The sequence below is a fragment of the Callospermophilus lateralis genome, chromosome 6 (assembly GCF_048772815.1).
Source record: "Callospermophilus lateralis isolate mCalLat2 chromosome 6, mCalLat2.hap1, whole genome shotgun sequence".
In the NCBI taxonomy this organism is placed as follows: Eukaryota; Metazoa; Chordata; class Mammalia; order Rodentia; family Sciuridae; genus Callospermophilus; species Callospermophilus lateralis.
In genome coordinates, this window is record NC_135310.1 from 76597183 (window position 1) to 76619974 (window position 22792).

The window sequence follows — 22792 nt, forward strand, 5'->3', positions numbered from 1 at the left end:
TTAGAATATTTAGATCAGATGTGGTGTTGTATAACCATCTGTCATTGTACTAAATTTTATTTATTAGATATTCTAAGAGCAGTTCTAAGTCCCACTCACATTCTGGATTGAAGCATAAGGTATGATTGATTATAGTCAAATCCTAATGTCTGAAAAAAAAAAAGCTATTAAAAGTTTAGTATAATGAGAAAATGTTAAAACCCTGCATTAATGGTCCAAATCAATATTACTTTGTCATAGTTTTTGTTAAGAAATGTGGTTAAATAATCAAATATAAAAATATTTTGTTTTGATTATAGACTATATAATATCATGGATTATTGGATTCATGAGAAACTTTATGGACTGTCTATGAAGATTTCTTTTAATGCATGTAATTCCTTTTTAAAATACAACTATTTAAAGTTATATTTTAAAATATAGAAAGTGAAACATAGAACTAAAAAGTACATTTTGATCACTTAAAAATGTATTCATCCTTGTAACCTACATCTTTATCAAAGTACAGAACATTTCCATCATCCTGAAAGTTCTCTTTACAATTCTTCTCAAGAGATTCATCCCTGCCTCTATTCCTGCCAAAGCAATCACTGATCTTCTTTCTCTTGCCACAAATTACTGTTGCCATAAAATTTCCTCATATAAATGAAGTCACATAATCTGTACTTTTGTGCCTGGCTTCATCTATTCAGGATAATGTTTCTTTTATGACTCTTCCTTCTTCTTGTATAGATTAGTAGTTTACTCTTTTTATTATTTCTCTATTCCATTGTATGAATATGCTACAACTTCTTTATCTTATTTCCTTGTAGATGGATATCTGAATTGCTTCCACTTTTGGACTATTTTGAATAAAGAGACTATGACCATTTTTGTTGAAAGCTTTTTGTGGGCCTATATTTAACAATAGAGATATAGAATTGTATATAGATATAGAATATGGATATAGAATTATAGGTTTATACAGTAGATGTATGATTTTATAAGAAACTGCCTAATTGTTTTCCAAGATGTTTGTGCTATTTTTACTCTCCTGCTGTATATGAGAGTTCTAGTTGCTCCACATGTTTACTAAAATTTGGTGGTGTTTAACTTTTGAATTTTATCCATGTTGAGATTGTATTCTCCTATATTTTTTCTCTAGTATAATATAGTTTTAGATCTTACATATAGATCTATGATCTGTCTTGCAATAATTAGGAATTAGGTAGAGGTGGAGGTTCATTTTTTTCCCTCATATTGATGTTGTTTTTCCAGTACCCAGATTCTGAAGAGACATTTCTTTCTCATCTTTCATTTATTTTCTTTTGATTAATTTTTTTATTGATATGTGACAGTGGAATGCATAACAATTCTTATTACACATATAGAGTACAATTTTTTATATCTCTGGTTGTATACAAAATATATTCACACCATTTGCGTCTTCACATATGTACTTTGGATAATAATGTCCATCACATTCCACCATCATTTCTAATCCCATACCCACTCCCTTCCCCTCCCACCCCTCTGCCCTATTTAGAGTTCATCTATCCTTCCCATGCTCCCTCTCCCTACCCCACTATGAATCAGCCTCTTGTATCAGAGAAAACATTTGGCATTTGTTTTTTGGGATTGACTAACTTCACTTAGCATTATCTTCTCTAACTCCATCCATTTACCCATCTTTAATTTCTTTGACTTTTCTTTTTTCAAATAATTTGACCACGTATGTGTACATCTGTTTCTAAGTTGTATTCTTTTCTGTTGTTCCCTCTGTCTGTTCTTTTCCCAAGACAAGTCTTAATTTCTTTGGTTTTGATCAGGTCTTGAAATTAGGTGGTCTTTTTACTTCATTCTTTTTCAAGATTATTTTGATTATCCTAGGTTCTGTGCATTTTTATGTAAATTTTGGGATCAAATCACCCCTTCACACATACACACAGGCACATTCTGTTTGGATTTTTTTGAATGGGATGGCGTTGAATGTTTAGATCAACAATTTCAGCAATACTTAGTAATGACATTTAGCAATACATGAACATGTCATATTTTTCTATTAATTTCAACCTTACTTAATTTCTTTCCATGATGTTTTGTAGTTTTTGTGTTAGGTCTTTATGGTTTGGGATATATTTCCATATAATATTTGAAATGATTCTTCAAATTGTTTGAGTATTCAGAAATTGAATTTTTTATATATTGACTTTATATTCTGTGATATTGCTAAATTCACATTCTTTATCTTACTTCCTGTGCTTTAGGAGTCTTGAAAGTCAGCTCCTAAGCCGAGACGATGGAATGTTGGGCCTACATTTTCTTCTTGGTCTAATGCCTAGGTCCTTGAATCACTTTGAGTTGAGTTTTGTGCAGGGTGAGAGAGAAGGGTTAAATTTTATTCTACTATGTATGAATTCCCAGTTTCCCAGTACCGTTTGTTGAAGAGGCTATCTTTTCTTTAATGTATGTTTATGGTGCCTTAGTTTAGTATGATGTAACTATTTAAGTGGGTTTATCTCTGTGTCTTCTATTCTGTTCCATTGGTCTTCATGTCTGTTTTGGTGCCAGTGCTATTTTTAGCTATTTTTGTTACTATAGCTCTATAGTATAATTGTGATGCTATTTCCTTCACTTTTTGCACTAAGGATTGTTTTACTATTCTGGCCCTTTTATTTTTCCAAATGAATTTCATGACTACTTTTTTTCTATTTCTATGAAGAACATTATTGGAATTTTAGTAGGAATTGCAGTAAATCTCTATAGCACTTTTTGATAGTATGGTCATTTTGACAATATTAATTCTGCCTATCTGTGAAGATGAGAGATATTTCCATCTTCTAAAGTCTTCTTCAGTTTCTTTCTTTAGTGTTCTGAAGTTTTCATTGTAGAGGTCTTTCACCTCTTTTATTAGATTAATTCTCAAATATTTAATTTTTTTTGAGGCTATTGTGAATGGGATAGTTTTCCTATTTTCTTTTTTAGCTGATTCATCATTGGTGTATAGGAACACAATTAATTTATGGGTGTTAATTTTATATTCTGCTATTCTGCTAAATTCATTTATGGGTTCTAGAAGTTTTCTGGTGGAGTTTTTGGGTCTTCTAAATGTAGAATGATGTTGTTGGCAAATAGGGATAGTTTGAACTCTTCATTTCCTATTCCTGTCCCCTTAATTTCTTTCTTTTGCCTAATTGCTCTGGCTAGAGTTTAAAGGACTATGTTGAATAGAAGTGGTGAAGAAGGGCATCCATGTCTTTTTCCAGTTTTTAGAGGGAATATTTTCAGTATTGCTCCATTTAGAATGATGTTGGCCTTGTATTTAGCATATATAGCTTTTACAACGTTGAGGTATGTTCCTGCTATCCCTAGTTTTTCTAGTGTTTTGAACATGAATGGATACTGTATTTTGTTAAATGCCTTTTTTACATCTAATGAGATGATCATGTGATTTTTGTCTTTAAGTCTATTGAGGTGATAAATTACATTTATTGATTTCCTTATGTTGAACTAACTTTGCATTCCTGGGAGAGCCCCACCTGATCATAATGCACTATCTTTTAAATATATGATTTGCCTTATTAAAAATTTTAGCATCTATATGTTCATTAGGGATATTGGTCTTCAGTTTTCTTTCCTTGATGTGTCTTTGTCTGGTTTTGGTATCAGAATGATACTAGCTTTGTAAAATGAGTTTGGAAGGGTTCCCTCCTTTTCTACATCATGGAACAATTTGAGTAGGTTTGGTGTTCTTTCAAGAACTGGTCGAACTCAGCTGAGAATTAATTTATCTGGTCCTGGGCCTTTCTTTGTTAGTAGGCTTTTGGTGGCATCCTCAATTTCATTGCTTGAAATTGATCTATTTAAATTTTCTATGTCCTCGCCATTCAGTTTGGGTAGGTCATATATCTCTAGAAATTTTTTGATGTCTTAAAGATATTCTGTTTTTTTAAATTTATTTTTTATTTTTTTAGTTGTTGATAAACCTTTATTTTATTTATTTATATGTGGTACTGAGAATCGAACCCAGTGCCTCAAGATATTCTATTTTATTAGGGTTTAGATTTTCAAAATAGTTTCTGATAATCATCTGTATTTCAGTAGTGTTTATGGTGATATTTCAGTTTTCATTGCAGATTTTAGTAATAAGGGTTTTCCCCTCTTTATGCTGGTAAGCTTGGCTGTGGGTTTATCAATTTTATTTATTTTTTCAAAGAACCAACTTTTGCTTTTTTGATTTTTTTTAATTGTTTTGTTGTTGTTTGTTTCAGTTTCATTGATTTTGGCTCTGATTTTAATTATCTCCTGTCTTCTGCTTTTGGTGTTGATTTGTGCTTCTGTTTCTAGGGTTTTGAGAAGTGTAATATTAGATTATTTATTTTGGTGACTTTCTATTCTTTAAATAAATGAGCTCAGTGCAATGAACTTTCTTCTTAGAACCACCTTCATGGTGTCCCAGAGATTTTGATATGTTGTATCAGTGTTCTCTTTTATCTCTAAGTATTTTTTATTTCACCCCGGATATCTTGGGCTATCCATAGGACACTCAGTAGTGTATTATTTAGTTTCTGTTTTTTATTTTATTATTGACTTCTAATTTCATTCCATTATGGTCTGATAGAATGAAAGCTATTATCTCCTTTTTTTTGTATTTGCTAAGGGACGCTTTGTGGCCTAAGATATGGTCTGTTTTAGAAAATGATCCTTGTGTTGCTGGGAAGAAATCATATTCAGTCATCAATGGATAAATTATTCTAAATATGTCTGTTAGGACCTAATTATCAATTCTATTTTTTAGTTCTACAACTCTTTTGTTTAGTTTTTGATTGGAAGATCTGTCCAGTAGTGAGAGAGGTGTGTTGAAGTCACCCAGTATTATTGTGTTTGATTGTTGAATATGTGTGTTTGATTCTTGAAACTGAGAAGGGTTTGTTTAATGAACATAGGTGCTCCATTATTTTGGGCATAAATATTTACAATTGTTATATCTTGTTGATGTATAATTTCATTAAGCAGTATGAAATGACGTTCTTTGTCTCTTATGATTAACTTTGACTTGAAGTCCACTTTATCCGATACAAGGATAGAACCCCTCCTGTTTATGAGATCCATGTGAATGATATATTCTATTCCCATCCTTTTACCTTCAGTCTGTGGATATCTTTGCCTATGAGATGTCTCTCTTAGAGACAGCATATTTTTGGTTTACTTTTTAAATCCAGTCTTCAAGTCTGTGTCTTTTGATTGATTAGTTTAATCCATTTGCATTCAGTGTTATCATTGAAAAATTATTTTTATTCCCTCTCATTTTGATTTATTTTTGGTTCTTAATTTGATTTAGTTTCCTTTGATTGACTATTCTAATGTAGTTCCTTTCTTTGCTGGTTTTCAGTTTTATTTTTCATGAAATATTTGAGTATGTTTTTTAGTGCAGGCTTTCTAGTTGTGAGGGCTTTTGTTTCATTGTCAATTCTAAAGCTTAATTTTGCTGGGAATAGTATTCTTATTTGCCATCCATTTTCTTTCAGAGCATGGTATATATTATTCTAAGACCTCCTATCTTTTAGAGTCTGGGTTGAGAAATCAGCTCAAAACTGGATTGGTTTACCTCTAAATATGATCTGTTGTTTTTCCTCTAGCAGACTTTAAAATTCTATTCTGATTTAGTATGTTAGTCATTTTCATAATAATGTGCCTTGTTGTAGGTCTGCTGTGATTTTGTATCTTTGGTGTCCTGTAAGCCTCCTGTGTTTGATTTCCATTTCATACTTTAGGCTTGGAAATTTTCAAATAATATTTCATTTAAATGATTGTGCATACCTTTGGTTTGCATCTCTTAAGAGTTCTCTCCCCATAAATCTTAAATTTTGTCCTTTCTTGTTATCTCATATTCTTGGAAGTTCTGTTTGTAGTCTTTTAACTTTCCCCATAATCAGTTTCATCTTCAAGAGTATATATTTTGTCTTCATTTCCTGTAACTGTCTTCCAAGTGGTTTAGTCTTTCAATTGAATTTTTAATTTGGTTTATTTATTCTTTCATTTCAAGGATTTTTTGCTTGATTTTTTTTTCAGAATCTTCATCTCTTTATTGATCTTTCACTTCCTGTATTTTCTCTCTGATTTCACTCCTTACATCATCTTTTACCTCACAGATAGTGTAACTATGAACTTTCTGAACTCCTTCTCTAACATTTCTTCCAGTGTGCTGTCAATGAATTCTATTATTGAAGTATTTAGGTTTGTTTGGGGTGGCTTATTCCCTTGATATTTCATGTTGTTTGTGTGTCTGCCCATCTTGCAGTGTGGATCTGAGGCAGTAGAGTTTGTACCCTATGGACTTATAGTATCCCTAAAGGTTTTCAATACTTCATAGTTTAGGGATAGATAAATAATAGCCACAACCAATGCAAACACCATATAGTCTTAAACCATACAATTCCTGCACAATAAACCGAAATTATGTGATCAGTTATTTCCCACAGTAAAAATAGTAAGTTTGCAAAAGGGTTTACAATGAACAGGGAGAGAACAGAAGAGATGTAGGATGTGATGATTGTGAGGGAGGAGGAGAGAAAATAGAAGTAAAAAATTAAATAATGAAAGAGAGGGCAATAGTGTTTGCCTGTTAGAAGAAAACAGAAAAAGAATCAAAGGAAACATAAGTGACAGGAAAAAATTTCAAAACAATTAAAAAATAAATACAAGAATATGAAACAAAACTAAAATCCTAGATCTCATAAGACTCAGCCACAAATAATAACTGCCTTAAAAATGCTAGAAATGAGAAAAAAGGGCAAATATGTAAATGTATAAGTGTCCATTAAATATTTAGCTCACAGTTACACAAAAAGAAAAGTTCTCTCTGAACAGTTCAAAGAATTGTTTCTGTTGAAGTTCAAAAAATTCTCAGCCTCCCTTCTCAGCAGTGTTAGGTATGATGGGCTGGAGTGTGATGTCTGCTTCACCCTCATGGTAGTTTTGCTGGAGTATTTAGTAAGAGGAGATCGCTTAGGTAGGCAGAGCTCCTGGAGGCAGGTTTAGGCCTAGGTAGGTTCCAGCTTCTTCATTGAATGGCGATTGATGTGAAGATTTTAAATCAGTGCACCTCCAGGGCCCAGCAGTTGCTGATCCACACTGAGAGACTGCACGCCAGGAATCTCCCCTGGGTTTTACTGGTATGGCAGAGGAGACAATGTTTTGTCCTCTCTATCTCCCATGGATCATGTGTTTCCTGATCTCCTGGGTTCAGTCTCCAAACTCCTGCCCACACCCTTTCAAATTCTTAGCTGGTTATGTCCCTCCCAATTGGTCCAGTGAGCCTCTGGACTCAAGGGGGAGAAGGGAGCTGGGTAGGTTTTCTGGATGTGTATTTGTATAAACCCCTCTCCTGTCTGATTTTCTCCTGGTCACTTAAGCATGTCCTATGTCATATGTTGTGGGTTTGCCAGGCCTGTATTTTGGGACCAACCTAGGTTTGCCAAGAAGTAGCTTGCACAGTGGCCCGTCCCCTCAGTGCGGCTACAAAATGGCTCCTTCTTCTGTCTTCTAGGGGCAGCTGGGAGAGATGCGGCTTCTTTCCCTTGCAAGGATATTGTAGCATGCATTTCAGGTTAATCTGATAGTGTCTTTGATCTCATGCCACAGATCTCCTAAAAATGCGGGTTCCTTTAATTTCCTATGTTTCCTCTTTGCTCGTGAAGGACCACTCAGGCTAGCCTAGGCAGTTTGGGCACAGGGTAGTTCTTTCTATATTATTGTATCCAACTTCCTGAGTCACCAGTCTGCTTTGAATGCCCATTATTTTTCCCCAGTAAAGTCCTTTTTAAATTTCTTTTTCATGTACCTTATTGAGAAGCTGCCTATCTGCTTTCTTGGTTTCATACCAAAGAGGAGGCAGAAAAGTGACTTCCTCTATTCTGCCATCTTCAAGACCCATCTTATTAATATTTTTGACTTGTAGATTTTCTGCTTTTACTTTTAAAATTTCTTCTGCTAGCTTCAGAGTTTAGTTTTTCATTTTTTTCTAGTTTCTTAAGGCTAGAGCAAAGATGATTAATCTGTATATTTTTCTTCTTCTGTATGTAGGCATTTGAATTTATTTAAATTTATAAATGTCCTTTTATGGACTGGTATAACTGAACTCCAAAATTTTTATGTTTTTTTATTGTTGTTAAGTTTGAAATATCCGAAAATGTCCCTTGTGGTACATTGTTTGACCCTTTGATTATTTTGAAATATATTGTTAAGTTTACAAATATTTTGGGATTTTTAAAATATGAGAGATCTTATTGTGATTGCTTTCTAATCTAATACTTTTTCTGATCAGACAATGTATTCTGAATTATTTTAGCCCATTGAAATTTACTGAAATGTGTTTTATGGGCCATACATAGAGATGGTCGTAATGAATGTTCCATGTGTGTGTTCTGTTGTGTTGGGTAGTGTTCTAAAAGTAACAGTTTGGTCAAATTGATAAGGTTATTCAAATAATCTATATTCTTACTGAATTTTTAATGGATCTATTCTCCCTTTGGTTTTTATAAATTTTGTTCATTTACTTTGCACATAGTGCAGACACTTTTAAGGTGGATAGTATGTCTTTATTTTATTTGTTTATTTTTATGTGGTGCTGAGAGGACCAGTTCCTCATATATGCTAAGCAAGCGCTCTGCACTGAGCTACAGTCCCAGCCCCTTCTATTAACTTTTTGTGTCTGTCTGGTTTTTTTCTTCCTCTTCCTATTCTTTTAAGTACTTGCTCAGCGTATATACCTGTCACTTATCATAGTTCTTTTAAAAATAATTCACTGCTATAGTGAACATTGTTAAGAACTTCTGCACAGCCTTTAACCCCCATATATATTGTTAATTCTTTAAGTAATCAACAAGTATCTACATACATTTGTAGGCATTCATACAAATATACACAGGCATTCATTTTACAAGGTCCTTAGAATTACTGGCTTATTTATTTTTCTGGTGATCTTTATTTCTTTCTGCAGAAAGAGGTTTCTAATATTCTTTCCCTTCTGATAGAAATCCCTTTCACATTTCTTGTTGGTATATTGTTGTTGTTTTGATGGTGCTTGAGATCAAACCCAGGCCTTTAGGCATGCAAGGCAAACACTCTAACACTGAGCCACACCCCCAACCCCCTTTCACATTTTTACCTGCGGAGGTAAAGTTTCTTAGCTTTTATGTGAGCAGGTGTTTACTGTTTACTCTTTTAATTCTTTTTTTTTTTTTGGTGATGTTGGGGATTGAACCCCAGGACCTTATTGCTACCAACTGAGCTACATCCCCAGTCCCTACTCTTTTAATTTTTAAAAGAAATTTTCACTGAACATAGAATTCTAGCTTGACATTTTTTTTCCTTCCAATTCAGCACTGTAGTCAATTTTCCAGTGTTTTCTGGATAATGCCATTGTTTCTAATTAGAAATCATCTTCTAATCCTATGATTCTTTTTCTGATTGTATCTCTTTTCTTCCTGATCATTTTTTATGATTTTCTCTTTAGTTTTCAGCAATTTGACTATAATATAGTTTTAAAAATTTATTCTGCTTGGATTTCCCCATATTCCTAGATATTTGGGTTGATGTTCTTTATCAGTTTTGAAAATCTGTGGCTGTTTGTTTTCTTTGTACCGTTTTCTTATTCTTTTCTTTTTAGAACTAATTTATATATGTTAAGTCATAAGGAAATGATAATTATATGTTGTTGTCCCACAGGTTTTATCTGCTATGTTCCAATTTTTTTAAGTGCCCATATCCCCTTTTGTATATTCTTTGAATAATTAAGATTTAATGGGAAAACTCTTTGTTAACACCTCTTGGAATAATAAAAAAAAGAGGAGTTACTTCTATCCTAATGCTACTGTCAGTTATTTTTGGAAAAAAAAAATATGTTTTCATACTTAGCTCTGCTACCAGTGTGCAGCAAGCACCCATAATGGAGGGAAGTATCGTTTAAAAACACTGATTGGAACTTAAAAATATATTTTTCATTGTTAGTGAATCAGATTTAAAAATACTAAAGGACATATGGTATAAAAATTTATCCACTTTGTTCTTTAGAAGCAATTTTAGAAATGTGCTTAATATTCTAAATTTTCATAATTTGTGTTGCTATTTATGTATTTACATATTTTATATTAAAAATTAAAAATCTGGTTAATTGCATTTCTCTTTCATGTAAATATTTTATCCCTAACATTTAAAAAATGCTGAAAATGATGAATAGATTTATAATTAAAATGAATTAGATTGCTAAAATGAATTTTAACATTGGGTATAGTTTGAATAGGAATATGAAATTTTCATGAATAGTTTTATATTAAAATAACTTATGTTTCCTTCTTTCTATCTCTGATTTGTTAGAGGAATTTAATGATAGAATTTTGCGACCGGAGTTATCAAATGATGAAATGCTGTCTCTTCATGAAGAGTTGCAGAAGATTTATAAAACATATTGTTTGGATGAAAGCATTGACAAAATTAGATTTGATCCTTTCATTGTAGAAGAGATTCAAAGAAGTAAGTTGATGATGATGAAGAGAATGAATTTGATATCTCTTATAGTTTTCAAAGTGTTTTTTCATGTATTCTCTGTTTTTTATTTCAATAACTATATGTGTGGTACATGGGAAGCTTAAATTATTATAACTTTAATATTAAGGGATCTTTTGTTAACTTTGCTTTTTAAAACATTCTTTTTTAAATATTCATATTACTAATGAGATGAAAGTTTTGAAAAGAGATGTATTCACAATTCACATAATTAATATTTGTCAGAACTGACCTGATTTCTGACTTTATTGACTTTTTACAGTGAAGTTTCTGTGAAACAGTTCTAAACTGTTTGTATACTTGTTTATATAATGGATTTTAAACTATAATGTATTTATGCTACTCATAAATAATTTCTACAGTAGAATTTTTTTTTTAAATAGTTGCTGAAGGCCCATATGTAGATGTTGTGAAACTTCAAACCATGAGATGTCTTTTTGAAGCATATGAACATGTTCTTTCTCTCTTGGAGAATGTATTTACCCCTATGTTCTGCCACAGTGATGAGGTGAGTCTCAATATTAACCTTGTTTGAGGATGTTGAGAAGTTTATAGAGTGAATCAAATAGAAAAATAAAACAAGGTTAGAAAGTAAATACCTTTTTCCACCATATAATCTCAATGGGTATTAGAAGTGACAACAAGTAACTTTACAAAACGCAGTTCTCCATACTAAAACCATGTTTGTGTTTATGTGGCATGATAGATTGGGACTGAATTGTTCTACCTGATTTTCCGTATGTCCCAGTCGTAGTACTACAGTAACATAGAAACCCCATTCTTGTATATATGTTATTTAAGACTAGTGGAAATCCTGTTTCCATTTGCAATTCATTTTAATCCTTTGTTTCCTTGACTGAGGTTGTATTCACTTGATTTAAATAGCTTTTCCTATTTTTTTTTTTCTGGGTGCTGGGAATATAACTCAGATCCTTACACATACTAGGCAAGAGCTTAACCACTGAGCTACACCCCCAGCCCTTAAATAGCCTTTTCATTAAACTGGAAAGTAGAAAGATAAAGTGCCATGTTTTAATGTAAAATATTAGTTTAGTATGTCACAATAATTATTTATTATTTTGAAGTATTTCAGGCAACTTTTAAGAGGTGCAGAATCACCAACACGCAATTCAAAATTCAACAGGTAGGTATATTTAACCATATGCATATTTGGTTTTTGAACTCGGTGATGCTTATCATTCTGTATGTCATTGTCTTTAGTAATTATTTTTCTGAATGAAAATGTGGTTCCAATACTACAGGAGTAGACAAGATATTTCATCCTAAATTGGAGTATTGTTGTATGTAAGTAACTAAAATGCCTGAATTTTTTTTAGAAAAATTATACATTGTTGCCTTTTTAATCTCATAGTTAATACATATTAATGCCAGATGAACTTGTACCTACATGCATAAGTGAAATCCACAGATAACTCCCAATTTTTGACAGTTCTGTTTTGTTTTCAGAGAAAACTTTTTTATTTGAGAATGTACTGGGTACAAATTAGAGGGGTTTTCCTCATTGGAAATTAAGAGCGCAATTAATCTAAAGATAACAAAATGGAGAATCCATATATAAACTCAACAATTAATGTCCTGATTTGTCTTTACAAGGTTATATGTTCACTGTTAGGTGTACAAAACTGACATGGACATCAAAGTTATTTCTACAGAATGGGTAATCACATTGTTCTCAGCACCTTACAGTTTTAGCAAATATCCAAAAATATATAAATAAATTGGAGATGATGGTACAAAGAGAGAAGTAGATTAAGTCAGAAAATGGAACATTTTTTGATAATACAAGGAAAAATATTAGTTCTTAATATAATGCTTCAGTACAAGCAGTATGCCTATCCTAACTTTTGAAGATGGGAAATATCTTTATGATTATTTGTAAAAAATTAGTTTTTTACTTTTTACTAATAATTTTTATATATATATATGTATATATATATAAAATAACCATGAAACTTTAGACTTTATTTAGCAAAAAATATATTTATGCTTTTTAAAATAGTATTCTTCTTAAAATAGTATTCTTTGCCAGAAATACATACTTCTTATTTTAGTGGAATACGTTTTCAAGGACTTCCATAGAATTTCCTAACATGCTTGAGAAGCAGGTGGAATTTATCCTTTTTTTAGACTTAGAATATTTAGAGTTTCATACAAGGATATTAAGCTTCCCTCATTTAAGAGGAACTACATCTGTGATCTTAGATGTCAGCTTGATAGCTAAATCTAAGTTAAGGCCATATCTTCAGAGATGGAAAGATTTTGTTTGCTAATTTGAGGATACCTGAGTATCTATAGAATATTAACACACTCATTTTGCTAGCTTAAAATTTTTAAAAAAGACATAAAGGACATATGGGTTATTTTTTTATTCTGGATACTGAATAGCCTTTTTTTTTTAGTTTAAACTTTTTAAAAATATTTTTGTTGTTGTTGTTGATGGACTTTATTTTATTTATTTTCATGTGATGCTGAGAATCGAACCCAGTGCCTCATACATGCTAGATGAATGCTCTAACCCAGCCCTGATTATAGCCTTTTAAAGTATGTTTTTCTTTATATTGACCTGACTTAATATTAACAGTCTTGTCAGGAGGTTGCTTCTATGTTACATGATGATTCATTTACTTAGAGTAAGTAGTTTCTTAACATTCTTTCATTGGATATTTAGATTAGCTTTGCTGATATGATGATAAATGACTTCAAATATGTAAAATAGTCAACATTTTGCATCTATATTTTATTTAGTTGCTTTTTAAAAGTAGAATTTTAATGCATATTGCTAATATTGAACTATTTCAGTATGCACTCAAAGCATAACTTTTGAATATTTAGAGATCTTTTGCTTATCTTGCTTCCTAGCTTAACATTAAAAAAATTTTTCTTTATGCTAGGTATCAAACTCAGGACCTCAAGCATGCTAGGCAGGTGCTCAGTAGCTACATTTCCAGCCCCCAAACATTGTATTTTACATAGCAAAACTAAAAATAGGTGAAGAAACATACATGATTTTATCTAACATGACACAAATTTCATTTTGGAAAATATGAATTTGGTTTTTGTACCAAGCTTTATGGCCATAGTTCCCACATACTTTACACAGTATTAAACAAATGGTTTGCCTAAGGGCAAAAAAACTCAGAAGTATGTACTGACACTGGATTTTTAAGAACTCTTCTATAGTGGTCTAGATTCCACACCTTCAAAAAACAGCTATGTGCTTTGTTTCTCTTACTTTTATCATGTTATTTGTAAAGATTTCTGCCTTTTACAAATTTGAATGCTATCCACTTGTGTAACTTTTAAGCTTTTTAATTTTGTTTTGTATTCTGAAGTGAAATTTGTTTAATATCTGGGCTCTCTCTCTCTCTCTCTCTTCTCCTTATATAATTTCACATATCTGATATTGCAGAGGTAGCCTAAGTTTGGATGATTTTCGGTAAGTCTTGAGCATGTGATTCTTTTCAGTATAAATTATCTGTTTAAGTTCAGTACACCTCACACAACCTAAGTGTAACAAAAAAAGAAAAAAATAAGAAGCACCATGCTATTACCACCTTTATATCTGTTATTTATAACCTTTAAAAATGAATCTTTTAATTTTAGATATCTCCTTTTTTTTGCATAGTATGATATGTCATAAAATAAAAATGTCTTGATATTTTCAGTAATAGATATTAAGAAATGCTAAGATATTTTCACTGTTTTTCCAGTATTTTGTTTTCAAGGCTATTGATTCTTTGTTGTTGCTGTTGATTCTGTTATTTTTAGGATTATTTGTGTTTGAAGAGTTTCAAATTTTATTTTTTGTTGTGCATATTATACAGAATGAAGAGTTTTGTTGTGGTATATTGGTACATGCATGTAAAATTCTTTAATCAATTTAATTCCCCTATCCTCGTCTCCTCCCTTCCCTCCCTTGTCCTTCCTCTACCCAATTGGTGTCCCTTAAAGAACTTTTTTGAAAGTAAGAAATATAATGATGTTTCTAAGATTATGGGCATAATAACAAGTGAAATAATTTAATATAATAATTTAATATATCATTTCAAAAACCTCAATTGTTATATGATCTCTAGATTCTACAAACTAGAACAAAATAATAAGGTTCTAGAGATTTTCGAGAGATTTTGTTAATATTTTTATATTTATGTTTGGAAACATTTTTTCTATCTGGGATGACTGTATCTACAACCTTGGATTTTTAAAAACCACTAACTGCATGCTTGTTTAGATAAAATAATCTAGTTTAGGCATCCCTTGTACTACTTGCTACTTATTTGTGTTTTTCTAATTTTAAAATAAGTTTTATTTGCTCCTCACACATGTAGAAAACACACATCACTGTGTGTGTGTGTGTGTGTGTGTGTGTGTGTATACACACACACTCCTGGTGTATTAATCAGTTTTGCTTTTATTTCTCTAATTGTTGCATTATTTGAGCTGATAAGTTTTGCTTTGGGAGAAATAGCTGTCTAGTAACTTAAGCATTTTAAACAAACTTGATTAGGTTTTAAAATAGTCATTTTTATTTGGGTATCTGTTGTAAGGGTAATAGTATTATATGCTAAGAATGAGTTTTAAATTGAATAAAAGTCATGGTTTTGTTTACTTGAAACAGCTCAAATGGAAGAAATTTTTGCTGCTTTTAACTTCTTTTTTTCCATCTACTCCTGTTTTTTGAAATTATTTTTGCATTGTGAAATCAATATTTAATATTTATAACACAGTAGGCTGCTTCCTTGGGCTACATTTGCTCATATCCTCATTGTTAAACCTTCCTTTTGGTATTTTCTGTTTTTAAAAAAATTACTTTAAAGTTAAATAAGATGCATTTATCTCATTCTGTTTTTGAATATTTACATGATTATAAAGTTAAATTTTGCTTGGTCATTTGTCAGTCATAAAGGATAATTTTTTTGTTAAGTTTCATTTAAAATGAGGTACCAAGAAGGTTATAGGTTTAGATCTTCTTTATTGCATTGTTATCTTATCAGTTCATTTATTCTAAATGAATGTTATATTTTGAACATTGGTCTTAGCTGGGCATGGTGACACAAACATGTAATCCCAGTGACTTGGGGAGGCAGAGGGAAGCAGGAGGGTCACAAGTTGAGGCTAGTCTCAACAATTTAGAGAGACCCTATCTCAAAATAAAAAATAAGGAGGGCTTGGGATGTAACTCAGTGGTAGCATGCCACTGGGTTCAATCCAAAAAGTAATTTTAAAAAGACATAATTTGAACATTGGTCTCAACATGTTTTAATATCTGTTATTTCATATATATGACATTAAGAACTGTATACCACTAGGGGGCTCTCATCTTAAAAATTTTAGTTCACTTAATGTTTTGAAGGTAGCAGTAGCTAACTAGAAGATTTTATCTCATTAATTCATATTACAAATTTAAGCTTTAAATTCTGTTTTGGCTTCTGAGATGTTGAGATTTAATCTCTGATTGAAAACTTGAAAAATTAATGTTAGCTACCTTCAGTTTGCCATTTTCAAAATGTTTTTTTTTCTTTAGTGTTGTTTATAATAAACTAGGCTTTGTGATAATTTAATCTGTACCTGATGTATTCCTCTTTAATACTTAGAAGCACACAGAAGAGAGGGGAATCATTTGGAATCAGCAGAATAGGTAGCAAAATTAAAGGTGTATTCAAGAGCACCGCAATGGAGGGAGCTATGTTGCCTAATTATGGTTTGGCTGAAGGTGAAGATGACTTTGTAAGTAAAAATCTTCAATTTGATTTATGTATAACTTCAAATATATAGTATAGCATAAAAAACGGGATATGCTAACTTATCCTCTAACTTCAGATTTTTTTTATATTCTGTATTCTTTGATTAGTTTATAGTTTCATGGTACTGGTATCTTTTTTTTAATTTTCAAGAATTAATTTATTAGTAAGATAGAATGGTTTCTTTTAAGCTAAGATACTTCTGGTAGTTAAATGGTTTACTATCTTTTCATTAGGCTTTTACTTCAATCCTGATGTTCTTAAAAGCCATATGTTCCAGGAATAAACATTGTTCATAGATGCCCTAATTTCTTTTTTTTTTTTAAGACTCATTTTTAGTTGCAGTTGGATAAAATACCTTTATTTTATTTATTTATTTTTATGTGGTGCTGAGTATCGAACCCAGTGCCTTGCACATGCTAGGCGAATACTCTACCACTAAGCCACAACCCCAGCCCCAGATGCCCTAATTTCTTGAACTTCAGCTGTGGTCTGTGCACAAGCAGCTTTGGCATTACCCCAGCAATATATAATGATCAGATGAGGGAAATTGGCATATCTATCACCTCAGACATTATTTCTTTGTTCTTGGAAACATTTAAAATCCTCTCTACTAATTATTTTGAAATAATCTATTATTGTTAATATGATTATTCTCCCATGCTAGAAAACATTAAAAGTCATTTCTGCTATTTAACTGCTTCCCTGTTCCCATTATCATCCTCTCTCTATCCGTCTTTTCCATCCTTACACCCTTCCTAGACTCTGGTTACCACTGTTCTATTTCCTGCTGCTTTGAGATTAACTTTTTAGCTTCTACTTTCTTTAGTTTGGGTGAGAACATGCGTATTTGTTTTTCTGTACCTAATGTATTTCACTTAACATAGTGTCCTTCAGTTACATCCATTGTTGCTGCAAATGACAGAATTTATTTTTTTGTGCTTTTGTGCCCCTATTATCATACATTAAAGTATGTGCCATATGTTAATTGAAATTATATGTTTACAGTTGTCTCCCGTACCAGATAGTAGTCCCATAAAGGCAGATATTTTATCTCATTTGTACTTTTCACCACTTAACAAATCTTCAGTGAATAGAGAGCTTAGATTCATATTTAGATTTTTAATGACTAGGGATACAAAGATGATTAAGACATAGATCTTGTTCTTTTTTTTTTTTTTTTTTTTTTTTAGAGAGAGAGAGAGAGAGTTTTTTTTTTTTATTATTTATTTTTTAGTTCTCGGCGGACACAACATCTTTGTTGGTATGTGGTGCTGAGGATCGAACCCGGGCCGCACGCATGCCAGGCGAGCGCGCTACCGCTTGAGCCACATCCCCAGCCCTAGATCTTGTTCTTAAGAAATTTGCTAACCCACATGTAACAATGAATACCATTATTATTTATAATAATAATGCACCCATTAAAAAGAGAAAGAAAGAAATTCACTAAACTGGATATAATAGGGATGAAGAAGGAGGAGTAGGGGACAGAAGTAAACACAATGTTTTTTTCTTTTACCCCTTCCTTTCGACCTCTGTTTCACTACATTATGAATTTTTATGGAGATTCACTAATTCTGCATAATAATTTAAATGGAAGAAAGTTTTACTTAAGCCCATTTTTTTCCCTTTTCTAAATAATCTAAATCCAGCATTTTCTCTGTTTAGGCCCTTAGAAGTATGGGTGGAAGGAAGACAGTAAACCAATAAAAGGAATATTTTAAAAAATAATTCCATGTTTTCTGATTTTAAACACACTATATTCTTTCTATCAGTCTCTCTTTTCCTTTTTGTAATGCTAGGGATCCAAGCCAAGGCCTTGCATATGCTAGACAAATGCTATACCACACTGATCTATATTCCCAGCCTCTTCAATTTTTTAGTAGTGTAGAAAAGTATAAGAAATTTTAAATAGCATTAGTACTTTTGCCACTCAGTAGACACTTCTGTTAACATTTTGGTGATTTTCTTTTCTGAAAAATACCTACCTACCTACCTACTTTCCTACCCCTGTAGACTCGACTAACATATACCTATAACATATAAAGCATGTATCTATAGAACCACACACACACACACCACACACACACACACACACACACACACACACACATCTTGTAATCCTGCTTTATTCCCACTAATATTATGACAAAAGGATTTCCGTATGTTATTGTGAACTTCCAAAACAATTTTGTGGAAGTTGTACTTTTTATTCTTTGCCCTCCCAATTGATTGAAATACAAGATATGATTTTGCTTTAGAAACAAATGTTGAATGTCTTCTCTGATATAAGGGGGGTGACTCAAAATGGGATAGGGAGGAAGAGCATGAGAAGAAGATTACCACTAAATAGGGAAGAGAGGTGGGAGGGAAAAGGAGGGAGAAGGGGAATTGCATGGAAGATGGAAGGAGACCCTCATCGTTATACAGAATGCATGTATGATGTGAGGAGAGAAAAAAAAAAGTGTGTCACATTAGATTGGGTAGAGAGATGTGATGGGAGGGGAGGGGAGGGGAAGGGGGGATAGGAAGGGCAGCAGAATAAAATAGACATTATTATTGCTGTATGTATACAGGTGAATGTATGACCAATGTGATTCTGCAACCTGTACAATCAGAAAAACGAGAAATTATACCCCATTTGATTCAAATGTATGAATTGTCAAGATCATTGTGCTGTCCTGTGTAATTAATTAAAAAAAAAAGAAATAGGATATCTTTAAAAAACAGAGAATTTGTTATGTTTTGTAGTGATCTAAGGAAGAAGGAAAGTTTTGTTTTGTTTGGTACTGGGGATTGAACTCAGGGGCACTTGACCACTGAACCACATCCCCAGACCACTTTGAATTTTATTTAGAGACAGGGTCTCACTTAGTTGCTTAGCACCTCACTTTTTCTAAGGCTGGCTTTGAGCTCATCATCCTCCTGCCTCAGCCTCCTGAGCCACTGGGATTACAGGCATGCACCAACATGCCCGGCTGGAAAGTTTTGATTGGAAGTATAGTAATAACAGAAAATAGGAGAAGCAAGCAAATTAGTCTCTAATACCATCAAAAGAAAACACGGGGGTGGGAGGAAGCTTATACAGATGGAGATAGTGACATTCAGGGCTTAGAAGACACTGTGGTAGTTTGAAGCTATGGGGCCTTGAGGAATTCTCTTTTCTTGTTTAGGAAGTAGAGAGGAAAGGGAAGTTGCCAGTCTTCCTGCCAGAGATAAAGTGGTTTGTGGTTTGTGATTTGAAATTGGGACCTGGGAGACATTATCTTTTAGAACTTGATGATCTGATCACTTGGCAGTAATGCCTATCTGCTATTTGATCTTGGGCAAGTTGTGTAATTTTATTCTAATTTATTTCCTCATGTGTAAAAGGGAATAATTCTATCTGTCTTATATAGGGGTATTGTGAGGAGAACCAAGCAAGTAATATATATGAAATACTGAGAGTGGTGTCTTGCACATAGTAAGCACTGTTAAATACTATATAATATTATAATACTATCAATTCTCATAATTATATAGATGTTAATTATGGATTAAGTCATATATATACAGGCCTGGGAACCACATCTCAGTATATAAGATTTTATCTTCCTGAAGATACATTTTTGTCCAATTTCAGAACTGATTTACAGATAAACTACTAGAAGTTAATATGCTCATTAATTAGTTGGTAGTTATGTTCATAGAGGAAAAGATAAGGAATGTTAACATTTAAGGAAGTAGGGGGATGTCACCTAGCCTTTCATCTCTGCCTTCTTTATTCCCTGTCCTTTTAGTAGAGAGGATCTATTTGTAAACAAAAGTACTTGGTCTCCTTTTATTAACATTTTGGTTACAGAATACCTATTTCTATTGATTGATTCGCTGATATATACTGGGGATTAACCCAGTAGTGCTCCACCACTAAGCTGCATTTTTATATTTTATTTTAAGAAAGTGTTTTGCTAAGGTGCCCAAGCTAGCCCTGAATTTGTAATCCTCCTGCCTCAGCCTCCTAAATAATTGGAATTACAAGCAGGCCCCACCACACTTGGCTAATTATTTACTTTTAAATAAGATTAAGAGAAGTCTTGAAAATTCACAGAAATATTGCCCAAGGATTTTTCACTGGACTGTGTTGGTATAAACACCATTTAAATGTTAAAAGGAAATTGTAAAGCTTTGTCCTTTGTCATTAATATTTGTATGTTGGTAAGAATTTTGCTTTCCCATCTTTTTTAGATTGATTTTGAGGAACTTTTTTTTTTTTCATTTAAAAATATCCCATTTTTGGCTTTAATAAGTTTGTTAAACTTCTTATCATTCTGTGATCTTTTTTACCCTCTTTACTCAGATGCCAGGTTCATTAACAAACAAACAAAAAAAAGAATAACCATGCAAAATGTTCCTTTGAGCTCAGCTTCCAAGCAGGGAGGATGGGGGGCAGACATTTCCCTCACACATACTCTGTTTTTCTTTCAATATTATGAGAATATTATGAGGAAATTACCTTGTCCCCCAAAAGCCCTACCATTGGGTGTGGTGGCACATATCTGTAATCCCAGTGACTCAGGAGACTGAGGCAGGAGGATCACAAGTTCAAGGCCCGCCTCAGCAATTTACTGAGGTCTTAAGCAATTTAGCGAGACACTTTCTCAAAAAGTAGAAGGGTCTGGGGATGTGGCTCAGTAATAAAGTATCCTCAGGTTTGATCTCCAATAAACTCCCCCACTCCGCCAAAAATGAGCGTAATAGTTTTATTTGGTAATAGTAATAGTTTTATTAGGAATTTTAGTAATAGTTTTATTAGGTAACTTACAGTAATAGTTTTATTAGGAATTTTTGAAAGACAGTTTAGTACAAGAATAGAAAAAAGAGAAGGGACTTTGTGAGGAAGGAAATAATTTTCTTAGAAGAGAGTAGGGTGTCAGGTATAGAAAGAAAGAATGAAAAGTGAAGGTGATATGCTAGAATTCTGGAAATAAAATTTTCTTTATTCCTAGTTTTCTCTGACTAGGTTGTTCAGAATTCTCTTAAGTACTACAACCTTTGATTTGGTGCCTTAAAAGGAGTGTGTTTAAGATGAATGTATTTTATCTGTAATATTTTGCTCACTTAAACATGAGTAAAAGATTTCAAGGTAAACAGACTTATCATTTGTCAGATTCAAAGGGTCTCTTCCAAGTTAAAGAATTAGACAAGGTTTCTTTCCTTCTTTCTGTATGTGTATTTCTAGAACATATGGTTTTCTTCTTTAAAAATAATTGCTATTTTAATTTTAGATATTCAAAAATATTATTTTAAACACTTATACTATTAAAAGTTTAAAAATGAGATGAAAACCCATCAGTTTTATAGAGATGTGTCCTTGCAGACCTTTTAATCTGATTATTTGTTACTTAATGATGCAGAGACTATATTTTTGCTTGTGCCCTTTCCACTGTTTTTTAACAAAAATATTTCAAATAAATATTGTCATTAGAATACTCAGGAATAGGATTACTGTTTAGAACTGTTTTATAGTTTTTTATGGAGACATCATTAAAACGCTTTCCAGGAGGGCGATGCTGTTATGCTTATAACCAGAAGTATTTCACATTTCCAATTCATCTGTAGTTTATCTGCACTGTCTCCATCAGTTGCTATTTATAGAATTTTACACTTTTAAGTGAAAAATGCCAGTACATTAAATTTTTATTTCTTATCACCAGGGTTGAGCACTTTTTTACCCTCTTTACTCAGATGCTTTTTATATTTGTGTATTATTAGTATTTTTCCATAATCTCTGAAATGTCTATTCATTTTCTATAATATTTCATAAACAGGCAGTGTAACCAGACATGGAGTTGATGCTAATAACTTGTTAGTTTTAACTTTTATTTTCACTTTTTCAGTAGAAAATTCTTTATCACCTAATTTCTCAAGTATTACAATGTATCAAATTGTTATGGGCCTATTACTTTATAGTTATATCTAATATGCTGTGTAGTTCTAAAGGTAGTGGAAATATTAAATTCATGGTGATTTTTTTCCAGATTGAAGAGGGTATTGTTGTAATGGAAGATGATTCTCCAGTAGAAGCTGTGAGCACACCTAATACTCCCCGAAATCTTGCTGCTTGGAAAATTAGCATTCCATATGTAGACTTTTTTGAGGATCCCTCCTCTGAAAGGAAGGAGAAAAAGGAGAGAATTCCTGTGTTTTGTATTGATGTTGAAAGAAATGATAGAAGAGCAGGTAGGAAGGTTTATGAATACATTTCTTAAAGATATCTTTATCAGGTGTGAGAAACATTTCACAATATATGATAATTGAATATCGGGGCTGGGATTGTAGCTCAGTGGTAGAGCACTTGCTTAGGATGTGTGAAGCACTGGGTTTAATCCTCAGCACCACATAAAAATAAAGAAAGATATTATATCCACCAATAACTAAAACAAATTTAAAAAAATAATTGAATATAATCACATATTTAAAAGATTACTGTCCAGAACAGAAACTTG

At 32.3% G+C, this 22792-nt stretch overlaps 1 protein-coding gene across 4 annotated transcripts in view; it reads left to right on the top strand.

The window, feature by feature from the left end:
- Positions 1–22792, top strand: part of Snx14 (sorting nexin 14) — a 96560-nt gene that overhangs the window by 35731 nt on the left and 38037 nt on the right. For 2 of the 4 annotated variants that reach the window (XM_076858447.2, XM_076858448.2), the window contains exons 13-18: positions 10357–10512; positions 10929–11053; positions 11631–11689; positions 13976–14002; positions 16161–16293; positions 22325–22526. In XM_076858447.2, coding sequence (XP_076714562.1) covers positions 10357–10512; positions 10929–11053; positions 11631–11689; positions 13976–14002; positions 16161–16293; positions 22325–22526 — 702 coding nt within the window. The remainder of the gene's footprint in view (positions 1–10356; positions 10513–10928; positions 11054–11630; positions 11690–13975; positions 14003–16160; positions 16294–22324; positions 22527–22792) is intronic. The other 2 variants (XM_076858449.2, XM_076858450.2) reach the window with 1 other exon arrangement.